Here is a 12,296-nt window from a genome sequence, read left to right as displayed (position 1 = left end):
AGGGTATATAGTTTCACCACTTCAAAACGTCAGCCCGGCAAGATTTTTGCTTTGGAGCCCAGAGAGAAGACAGCCACCTGCTTGCCATGCTCTGACAACTCCTCCTGACAGTCTGTCTCTGTGGTCAGCCCACTGCTCCTTGTGCACTCTGGGGACAGGCTCACACAGCCAGCTTCAGCTGGGGCAGTGTCACAAGCTGGTATTACAAACTTACGCACTAAACAAAACCCAGGACAGTCCAAACCAGGACCAGGAAATTTGAATGCATGTCTCTGATTATCTTCATCTCTGCAATCCAAGGAGCATAAGTTCTGTAGCAACCATCCTGAAACTCTGTGGCAATGTTCATTTACTTTATCTCCATTCAATGTCATTTGTTTGCACTCCTTTCACACAGATGCACACACACTGTGCTCATAGATGAAATACCAGATAATGTGCACTCAGCCAGGAATTACTTCCAGTTCTGTTTCCTCTAGCCCCCTTTTCTCTGCTTTGTCCAACTCTGGCCATTTGCAATCTCTGCCCAGTCAGACTCAGACCTTCCCTCTCCTCACCTCCACCTACGCATGACAGAGTGTGCATGTGTGGAGCTGGGGACTTCAAAAGTTCAATATCCCAAGTTTACCAAGCCTGCTTTTACATGCCTGCCCAGCTGGCCTGCTTAATTCCTGGCTTCAAACCTAGCTTCTAGCTTGCTTAATTTATTACACAGCAAAAAGAAACCACAGTTTGCAATTTATGGTGCCCAGCAAGAAGTAGTTTCAAGCAGGTCCCAGCAGAGCCAAGAAACAGAAAACAAAAACAGAAGCTTGAGTGCAGCACATTAACACGGTCTGCAATAACAACGCTAAAATCTCTGCCACATCCTTGGAGAAAGAAGGGCAAGAAACTTATTTTAAAAAATGCCCATTCTGAGACTTCAGAACACAGCTCTGTGGCCTGGAGATGCTTATGGACAGGACACAGGGACATGCACAATCCTGCCAGCGCTCACCTCGTGAGCCTGTGCAGAGCTCATCAAGCACCCAGAACTGAACCAGTGCTTCCTGACAGTTCAATAAACTGTGCTGAAAAATAAGACATGTAACTCTCTGAACAGTTCAGCTATGTGCCAGATACATAAGATGAAAAGGCATCTGCCGACAGAACACATCTGACATTTACAACGATGTGGAAAAAAGCCTTTCCATGGCTCCCTCAGGCAAGCTTTAGTGAACCAAACCACGTTCGCCCAGGCAGCTTCTTTTGAGGCAGTGTCACAAGTTGACAGCACCAAGGTAACACATTATATCGTTGAAATAACTACATCAAACCCCATAACCATCCCTTTCTTTGCCTTTTAGCTGTGGTGCATGGGACAACTCACATGCTAAGCATGATGCGTGGCTGAATTGCAGCCCAGCTTGCTACACTTACTGATAAAGATCTGATTTTGCTACCATGGTTCCATTAATAATTGCACTAACGCTCACTGAGTGACTTTCCACAACGCACACAAAAAAATAAACAATATTGATAACTTAAGCAGTTTGCTGGGTTATGGATATGATATTTTCCCCATTATAAGAATGAGGACTCTGAAGCATAAGTGAAACTTTAAGTACTTTACTAAGGGTCTACTGCAAGCCAGTGGAAGAACCAAAAATTTGCAGTCTGCATATCTGACACATTATCACATCATAGCTTTTACACTTCTGTTAGTTTTAGAGTTAGAACAAGTAACTTCTTAAAAGTACATTTATTATCAAAACTATCTGAAGCATTCTCTTCTCAAGTGTTAATTTGTGCATTTGAAAATAGATACACTGAGAGAAATAAAGTACTAGAGGCAAAAGTTTACTGAGGAGGTAGCTTTGATCCAAAGGACTTTGGATGTAAAATATAGAGCATTTTACTCCTTCAGTACATATCAAAAATCTTGGAAAGTTAGTCCCTCCTTCCACCATAGCTTCCTAACATATTGCAGAGACCGGGCCTTTGAAAGACAAGGCAAACAGATTCTGCTAGGAGGGAGGCTCATAAAAAAAAAAGACCTATAGGAGCAGAAATAACTTTGTTGTCATCATTGGAGAGACTGGTTGCCAAGAAGGAAATCATAAACCAAGAGCAGCAGATGATAGTAGCGAGAGGGTAGAGGATATTAGTTTTCATAAGTCTTCAGTCATTTTTCAGGTTCCTGCTCTGAGTCATGACCTATTTTCAGCACAAAAATAAATTATTACCCCCTAGAGTACTACAGCTTAGAGCAGGGAAGGATCATTCAGTTGGAATTAAGAACACAGGTAAGACTGTGGCTTTGTGCAAAACAACCCATATAAAAAAAGGTTACTACCAATTAAATTAATATTAAAAATTAAGTTAGCATTTGAAAATTCATAAAACTCTATATCAAAAAAGCTGTACTTACTTTAAACATTGCTGCTTGAGGCTCCCCTAGTTCATGAAATGGAGGTTTGCCTGTTGCCATTTCAATAATGGTACAACCTAGTGACCAGATATCAGCTGGCGCACCGTATCCTCGTGGTCCTTTGTCAATGATTTCTGGAGCCATGTACTGCAAAGTTCCTAGTTAGGACAAAAATAATTTCAAAAAGTTAGTTTGAAAATAAGCTACTTTTGTAAATATAAGATATGCCTAGGGAAAAAAAATCTCGAGCTTTACACAAAAAGAGTCAAGGTTGTAATCAAAGTAAATCAATTACACGATAACTAAAAAAATAAGGGAACCCATCATAAATTGCAATTGCAGGACATCTTTGCTCTTAACAGATGATCTGAATGTTGGTAAAGTTTGCCTGTAGACAGTCTGACTGTAATACTAGTTATAATACTGATAAACAAAAAGAACAGTAAAAATTAAATAAAAGACAGTCAATTTGGATATTCAATCATACACTAACATAGCGAACAAGAGGTCTTTACAGGAAGACAGTCCACACCAACAACAGAAGCCTATAGATGTTCTGAGTGTTTTGAATACCACAGTACTTTCTCCACATGAATTCCTACCAGCTCTGTTATGACATCTTTAAATTAAATTATTTTTCCTCTTAAGCATACAACAAAATTACACTGTGGTAAAGCTGTGAACTATGAAGTAAAGGACATCTGGTGAACATAAAAGGGATTGGATATTACTGTCTTCATTAAATGTGACTGCTGTAGAACAAGTCACAGAATCACAGCATGGTAGGGATTGGAAAGGACCTTTGGAGATCATCTCATCCAACCCCCCTGCTTGAGCAGGCACACCCAGAGCAGGGGGGCACAGGACCGCATCCAGGTGGGTTTTGAACATCTTCAAGGATGGAGACTCCACAGTCTCCCTGGGCAGCCTGTGCCCCTGCTCTGGCACCCGCACAGGAAAGAAGTTTTTTCTCATGTTTAGGTGGAACTTCCTGTGTTCCAGCTTGTGCCCATCGCCCCTTGTCCTGTCGTTGGGCACTATTGAAAAGAGCCTAGTCCCATCGTCCTGACACCCACCCTTTAGATATTTAAAAGTGTTGATGAGATTCCCCCTCCCAGTCTTCTCTTCTCCAGGCCAGTATGGTGACTTTTCTTCAGATACCATTTCTCCATATATCATCTCTAATAACAACAGGTTGCTAAAAAGCCACTAAGGAGTATGTAAAACAGGCAAAGACAGAATGATTTTCCTCTAGTATCTGCTCCAACCATAGCAGCAATCAGCCATAACAAAATTATGAGCCAAAATTAAATTTTGGACTGTGACTTTTAATAGCCACAAAAAGGTCTTCCTCCATGACTTTAACTTTTGTTTTAGGGAACGCCTTTATATACTTAAAGTTTTCAGAATTCCTGCAGAAATGCGAAGCATAGTATAGCTATGCATCACACCATGTGATACCGCCTCTCTTTCCCAGGGAGTGTAACTGCATTGAATCAGTCTAACAAAAACAGCAAGGACGAACATTGCAGGCAAAACCTGAAAACATGCTTTTCCAGATACCACAAGAGACCTGTGTGTATTTGAGAATTACCCATCCAGTTGTGTAAGCAAGATGCTTCATGAGAAAATTGTTTGTTTAATAGTTTGTTTGGACAAAATGGTGAAAATCCTTAAAGGAATGCTCAGAAGCCAGCATTTAACCAACTCTGTTCAGACATACTGTAATTTATCTGTCTGTTGTAGCATCTATAAACTGCAGAGATTGCTGCTGTTAGCTCTTCATTCTTAACAAAACATTCAACTGCTGCATTTATGACTCCAAACTGGACAAACAATATTTTTTTTTTATTCTTTAAAGGACTCCTAACTTAACTTAATTTGACTCTAACATCTTCACAGCTTTGCAGGAAATAGATTTGTTTCAAATGCCTGCACCTGATGAGTTGTTGCTCTCATAAGACATTGATGCAGACATCATATGCCATGTTCAGATCATGATGTAACACAGGCCCCATTTCCAGTTCACAAGCTTTGCTAATAATGAGTGAAAAAAAGCTTAGAAAGGTAAGCTATTCCAGAACTTTAATAATTTAGTTTTCATGGCTCCCTTTGTGAGAAAGCTGGAGGAACTCACCACCAGACAGGTAATGGGATGCCTTGATTATCACCTAAATGGAGGTTGCTGTCTTCTGTCTTCCACACACGACTAATGGCTGCGTCTGTGAACAATTTACTTAAACTGCAGGCTAGTGTGAAGCTTGTGATTTGTAATATCAGCCTATGCATATGGCCATATAACAAGTGAAAACATCACATTACTTATATCTCCACTGATAAAAGAATTGAGTAATTATGTGACCACATACTCATTTTTCAATGTGGAGTTTCAGCTGTTACTCAGCAAATTTTGTTTTCCCTGAACGTTGCAAGTTTTTACTACCTTGTTGTATATGAAAGCTTTTCTATAACATACCAGCCTAGTATTTTCATGCAAACTGTTCTTTTTACTCCTGATAACACCAAGTTAGCCATTTGGTTGGGTTTTATAATTAATGCCTCAAAACTGAAAGTATTTGTAAGTCTGTGTTTGGTTTTCTGCGCTTTTAGACATACTTCAAGAAAGTGTGCATGCATGAGTTACTAATACCAAGATTATTAAATGAAAAAGTTTCCAAATGTAATTACAACAAATCTGTTGCTACTAATTAAACACTTAGAAGAAAAATTATTGCCCCATCATGCTTAAGTTTAAAGAAAAAGTAAAATGAAAGAAAATTACATAAAAAAGAAATACAGCAAGCCCGTCCCATTCACTCTTTCCTGAAAATAGAGGCCTAATGGTGTTTTATCACAATCCAAAGAGCCTCTTGGCTCTAACTCTAAATCTATCATCAAAACCCTTACAAACTCTGCTGAATTAGTCTTACCTGTAAATGTTTCAGTGCACGGATTGATTCCTGCCAGCCGTTTGGAAGTACCAAAATCAGATATCTTTACCACACCACTATAGGTGTTCACCAAAACGTTATCCCCCTGTTGTTTGGATGGGAGAGAGAGAGAGGGAGCAGGTAGGTGAGACAGATGAGTACAGATTCCAAATCCCGATCTCAATACTCCTTCAAGCTTGCGGTTATCTTTGTAATATACATTTCTACAAAGGAATTTTCCAGGAGCACCAGGGAAAACGGGTTGTTTTATTCTTTCCTTTTGTTTTAAGCTTCCATGAAATCCTATTAAAAATTTTACTTCAAGTTAGAGTAAAACTAAATGAAGTAAAAAGCAAATCTCACAAGACATACTAAAGGAAAATTTACCTTTATATCTCTGTGTACAATTTGGTTCTCATGGAGATACTTAAGGCCTTCCAGAATCTGCTTGGTGTAAAATTTAATTGTAGGTTCTTTCACTGGGCCCCACTTTGATCTTAGGAGAGCTGATAGGCTGCCTACAACAGTTGAGAAGAAAGTGTACCAAGATAGTAAAATCCCCAAATTAGCATGAGGCATTTAAGTCTGGATTAACCCTTTGCTCAATATCCTAATACAAGAGAAATGCAGTACCTATAATGAAGCCAAATGCTTCCTAGATCCCTCAAAGCAAATAATTTGCTGCTGCTCTTAACTGGTTATTTCTTTCTTGACAGCTCAGCTTCCACCTCCATGACAGGAATAAATGTTATGATAGAGGTGAATGCATCTCCCTCACTTCAGTCTAAAAACTGTTGAGACTAGGGCTAGCAACCATTTAGCCCTTAATGAAATAAAGGCTGAAGGTAACACTGTATGATGTTATACGCTATACTTCATGAACCGCATGCATGGACAAAGAGCTGCTGATTTACTTGAGGTGGGGCAGGAAGAAGAAAAAAGGAAAGAGTCTTTTTCTTGCAAATATGGGATTAACTTTTGGAAATATTCAGAGACAGAGGAAAAAGTTCCTGAAAGAAACCAAGAATGGATGTTCGGAGTAGGAGACAGGTCATCTACACTTCCCCCACTTGTAATAAATCTAATTTTTTTAAAATAATACAAATATTTTAATCATGATGCAAAATAAAGACATTTTTGCTTTTTCTGTTCATAATAAGCTAAGTGTAGCAGGTCTACTTAATGCCAGACAACAGCTTTCTAAAGTGAAGTTTCCTCAAAGAATCTTGCATAATCTGAACAGCTGGCTCCCTTTTAACATTGGCTGCAGGGTTTAAAATATCTGAATTGGTTCAATAATATCTTGATGTTAGAAACTAATCACAGCACACTCTACTGTGCACATATGATCAGGAAAAAAATGGTATGTAAATGGTATGCACTTTTAACAAGTGCAGGAAGAGAAGAGGAACTGTTGGTATAACCTCATCACATCTGCATGCATCCCACATGTCAGAGTGTGCCAGCTTTCAGGCATGAAAGTCATGACAGCTCAAAAAATAAAGAACTTCCCTATGCCCCAGATGTATTTAATTACACTTTGAATGTTTATGCCTGGACTTCCCTAGGAAACCTGAACTTTTTTTCCTGTTTTTCTTATTTCTGTTTTTATTTTGCAAATTATATTCATACAATAATTTAATACTCACTCTGACATTTACTTGACACTGAAAATCAAATAGGAAAAGGGAAACGGAAATACAACCTAGAGAGGATATAAAGGGACTTCACATCTTAATATGTAGAGAAGGCCAGAGGAACAAAACTGGAAATTATGAGCAAGGGAAGCATATAACTTTTATCTCTGATCTACATAGGAAATAGCAATGCTTTGTATACAGCAGTTACAAAATAATACTTAATTGCTCAGTCAGTGTCACTGCTCAACAGAAACTTAGCCTAAAAGCTCCAGTCATCATTCAGATGCTCAGGCTAAATGGACTATACAGGTCTAACTCCACGATTTTATAACACATGAGTATTTGACACCAAATACTTTTAATGACTTTTCTTTAGGTTTATAATTATTACAGAAAGGGGAGAGAGTACTAGGACCTGTACGCTTCAAATCTATTCTTTGTATGAGAAGAATGCCATGTATAGTTAATGTCTCAATAGAAAAGCCACATACAGTGCAAAAACGTATTAATTGCACTTCTATTGGCTTTCACTAAGTTTAGAGTCCCAACTGCTTTTCATTCCTTTGAGAGACTAAGCTTAGAATGATACAAACCTCCTGGCACCTGCTCCATAAAAATCTTAATGTATCCATCTTCTGAAACAGATCCAAGGTACTGGACAATGTTCCGATGCTTTAAATATTTATGCAGCGCTATCTCTTCATGAAGAGGTTGAGAATATCTATTACAAAAAAAAAAAAAAAAAAAAAAAAAGAATTGAGGCATATCTCATCATGCAAGAAAAGGTTAAATGCTGCTAGTTTACAAACAGAATGGATTTTAGGGATACTGATCCAATTCTCAGTAAACATCTTGTCCATGACCTTCAAAATGGAGTGTGACTGGCTGCCTATTCAGAAAAAGTACAGAGGAAGATCTCAGAAGAACCCCCAAGGAGAAACATGCTCTCAAAAAATTTATACATGCCTTTCTTCTGTATCATTACATAGTACTGTCTTGGCCTCCAAAACTCCTTTTATGCTTTCCCCCTTCCCCAAAAAGAATACAAATTAGATACAACTGCAACTTAAACCCCCAAATATGTCTTATTCTAGAATTTATTATATGCATATAGATTATCAAAGTGTATTATTTATTATATGTATTTATATGGTATCTCTTCAAAAAAAATAAAAAGTCTTTATTCTCAGAAGGGTACTGTTGAATACTAAGAGGAAAAAATAATTGGATTTTGATATACTGGGATTTTATAAACCAACCACATAGAAATACGTACTAAGAAGAGCAAGGTTTTCAGCAAACAATTGCAATTTCATTAGCAATGTATATATAACAATAAACTAGGTCTTACCTGCTGTCTCTCTCAGGTATTTCTTTGATGGCTATTCGGACCTGATTGCTGAGGTCTCTTCCAGCATAAACTATTCCGTAAGTACCTTTCCCTAGAACTACCCTGTCACCATTCTCATCATAGTCATATTCATACTGCAAGCAGAAAAGATAAACAAAGCAGCACAGAAACTGTTATCACTAACATTTGATATTACAGAGAGCTTTAACAACAGTTATGTACTATACCGAGTTAGTACAGCACGGAGAGTTACTTCAGTACAGCTCTGGCATGGCAGGTTATCCACCAGCCTGGTGCATTACACAACTTGTAAAATTTCCATGTTACTTGCTTTACAAAACAATCTCCCCTAACCAACTTCAAAATGCATTCACCCAAACAAGGAACATAGAACTAAAACAAATTCAATGAAACAGTGCTGTCAGAAGACCACATTCAGTTACCATTTCTAAGAACTGCTGACAGAGCCTTCAAAATACATAAGTGTATGGAACATAACCTATAATTTTGAAATCAAAGGTTTAATAAAAAGATAAAAGTGACATTCCCATTACAGTGGGTGGACACTGTTTTAAGATCCTAAGCTCTCATTTGAGCTTACCCACAGCAAAATTAATTTCTGATACATTCCCCTCATTATAAGCTTTTCCAAATGGTGAAAAAAAATGCTCGTCTTCTCCAAGGACGATTAAATATTTAAGTAGTGATTTCCACTGCTGCTGAAACATGTTGGGTCATATTGCCAGCTGAATAAGTCACTGCTAGTTCACCAACTTTAGTAAAGCGACACTAATTTACACAGCCTCATGGTCTTGTCCCACATGGTGATCTTATCACAGAGCTCCCCTACTATAAATGTAAGTGAAAAAGCCTATTGATGAGTAATGCTTAATGAAAGTATATCCCAGACACTAAATAATACCAATTTCTTATGGAAGTCGGGTTAAGCAGCACACCCCTGATTCAAACCAGGGAACTCATAAAGGATATCGAAAAAGCCCTTTTGCAAAGAGTTATGAAAGGAATTGGACGGTTTCATAGTCTCAAATATCAGGAGTGTACAGACCTCCCCATGTATCTTCCCAAATCCAAGAAGATGTCCCATATGGGAAAACTGCAGGGTGTTCTCTGTGGATTCATATGAATTCTCTATTAAAAAAAAAACCCAAACCTTTTTACAATGGCCAAAACTACTGACATTTCTGTCAATGACCACTTTTTCTGCTTCATCCAATAAGACTCTCTCACACAGAATACAGCCTTGAGATCTGTTTCTTTGAAGTGTCTTCCCATTTCATTTTGCAGCTCTGGTATTGCAATGTCCATGTGTCACTGACATTCCCGCCCCTCTTCACCTCAGCAAAGATGGCAAGTTTCATGCTCCTGTATGGAAGGTGCTAAAGAAAAAACTGTCTGTCGTTTATCCTAACAGCATATTCGGCTCGGTGGAACTAAACTTGAGTTAGCACAGCTTTCGTACAGTTTCATTTTCCATGTTTCAGCACTTCATGGTTCATAACATAATCTTGTTATATGACAGGCAAAACTGATCCAAAATGCCATATGTAAACCTTGTCAAGTTCTTTGGCAAGGAGCATATCCAGCTTTCACAGCTATCGTATGATATAAAACTGTGCAGAAAAAAGACAGCAGTCACATGGCAGAATTTAAGATTGACAGCAACCCTCTCTGCAACAGAGTGGTCCTAAGCCAACTCTGTAATTACCGTGGAGAAACCTATTTTCTTTAGTCTGGGCCCTATGATACATAAAAATCATTGAGATTTATAGCTCAGTGCTAGTTAGTAGACATTTTAATAGATTTGTATATACTTGATGCCACTTTACATTTGCCTCCTCTCCTTCCAACAGCTACAAAGATTGACTAAATCATGCTGGTTGCCAAAAGTCTGAGTATGTGATCTGCTGGATGTGCAACTCAACCATTAGGTACAAGTAAACAAGTGTTCATAGCTGACCTTCTGTATGAACGTGGTAGGGCAGAGTCTGATCTCTAGGATATCCTATTTGCATTTTCCATGTTGCCTCTTTTTAAATGCAAACTCTCAGGTTGCAGAAAGGCATTAAGTGTTGTAGCTCATTTATAAGCTAAACAAATTAATCCTCCCCTCCTGTATCTTGATTTCTGTTTTAAATCCTGACCCAAGACAGTAAGTACAAGGTGATAGTTGTGAAAACTTCAAGATACGTAGAATGATATAGCTTAAAGATTTAAAATAAATTTCTGTAGTCATTTCTCCATACATCATTGATTTTTGTAGGATTGTTGCCTGCCGTGCATTCTGAAGCACTTTTTCCAGTTCAGTTTTTAAAAGACTCAAGCCATGGTGAGCTCACTTCCTCAGAGAGACTATCATACAGTTGAATAGACTGTGTTGTTTGGAGATTGCCCTGCTATTAGCTAAGTTCATAAGTATGCAATGTAAAATCTGCAGCTATAGATAATGCACTGACTTTGCCAAGGCAGAGCCGTGACCCTATGCCGAGACCACAGACATACATATTAAGCTGGGCTTAATAGGTGTGCATACCTTGTCCTTTACACTTGAGCAGAGAATTCTGTAGCCATTATGCACAAATTCCATGCAAAAACTCATCTTCCCCACCAATTACACTCAACAGTATAGCAGAGGGTCTTCTACTTTCTTAATCTGATTCTGAAGCCTCACATAACTACTGAAGGTTCACTATCATAAAGACCTGCTCTGAATCATAAGCCTAAGAGAATTGCTGGAATGAGACACCATAAGAAAGATACCCAGCTCAAACAAACCACAGTAAGGTTTTTACACTCATTAATGGGATTGACCACAAATAGAAGTTGTAACCTATTTTTTATGATGGCTTTTCAGATTTCAAAAGAAATAAACAGAAGCACAGGATAAGTACTTAGTGCTACAAATCTGGACGTTTGCCAAGAGGCAGTGTGTCTTATGAAGACACAGATTCACCTACCCTAACGTGAGCCCACATAAAATGTGAATAATGCTTTCCAAGTATTTTTTTTCTTTCTGTATTGATTAGAAAGAAAGTCTACAGCTACTAGGTTCCTAACATGGATGTTTCAGTGACAAGTAAAAAGCACAACAGGTTAATCTGATCCTAAATATCTGCAAATCTCTGTGACAGAAAAAGCCTGCCAAATAAAATTACCTGGAGTAGTAATAGTATCGGATACCAGCTAGAAAAACTGAAGTCCCTTTGCTAAATGGCTTTTTCCTAGAATTTATTTAATATCTAATCTTTTTTTGTTAACCTAAGCCAGCTGATATCAGATGATCCTTATCTACAGGTTGTTTGCAACATAAATACAAGATCAGTAACAACGTTAATTAGGGATTTATACAGTTTACATTAGTAACAGACTTACCTCATTAAAATGTGTTTTTTTCAAATGAACACAACTCTTGCATACAAATAGTTTTGTAAGAGTTGAAATTTCATATACAGTTAAGGAGTTTAAATACTATTTATTATCTTTCTAGCATATTGATACGAGAGTGCAGGGAAGATGGAGAACAAGTTTCAGAGCTCTTGGATCTTTTATTCTTGACATACCTCCAATGTGTCTCCATCTATTTCTCCTTCTAGTTCCAAAGTACTGCCAACTGCATCAGACAAAATTTCTTTCACCAACCCACAGAATCTAAAAAAAGCAACAAATAGCACAGGATCAAAGAAAAACATCCTTCTGGAAGGATGTTAAACAGATTCTTCGCAAGGTGGGCTTTGCTTTCAAGCCAATAAACTGACTAGCATGTTCATAGGTTTATTCCATTACTTACTTTCTCCATATTTATCCTATTTTAAATGAGGAAGAACATCAAACACACTCAAAAGCCTCATAATTTATATATTTTATTTGCTGTAGCAGAACCCAATATTTGCTTGTTATTGTAATTGCGTAGTAAAATCTTGGTAGAACCATCTTAAATATTTTTTGCT

The 12,296-nt window shown here is 37.9% G+C and overlaps 1 protein-coding gene across 1 annotated transcript in view; it reads right to left on the bottom strand.

Moving 5' to 3' along the window:
• The window catches only part of MAP3K15 (mitogen-activated protein kinase kinase kinase 15), a 97,652-nt gene that overhangs the window by 11,666 nt on the left and 73,690 nt on the right, over positions 1-12,296 (bottom strand). The window contains exons 14-19 of the mRNA XM_064474582.1: positions 11,910-11,997; positions 8,332-8,465; positions 7,574-7,701; positions 5,728-5,858; positions 5,341-5,446; positions 2,411-2,568 (exon numbers count right to left, since the gene is read on the bottom strand). Coding sequence (XP_064330652.1) covers positions 2,411-2,568; positions 5,341-5,446; positions 5,728-5,858; positions 7,574-7,701; positions 8,332-8,465; positions 11,910-11,997 — 745 coding nt within the window. The remainder of the gene's footprint in view (positions 1-2,410; positions 2,569-5,340; positions 5,447-5,727; positions 5,859-7,573; positions 7,702-8,331; positions 8,466-11,909; positions 11,998-12,296) is intronic.

This window comes from Phalacrocorax carbo, chromosome 1 (genome assembly GCF_963921805.1).
Source record: "Phalacrocorax carbo chromosome 1, bPhaCar2.1, whole genome shotgun sequence".
Taxonomy (NCBI): Eukaryota; Metazoa; Chordata; class Aves; order Suliformes; family Phalacrocoracidae; genus Phalacrocorax; species Phalacrocorax carbo.
The sequence above is the reverse complement of the archived record's forward strand: the minus strand, read 5'-3'. Positions and strand labels throughout refer to the sequence as shown.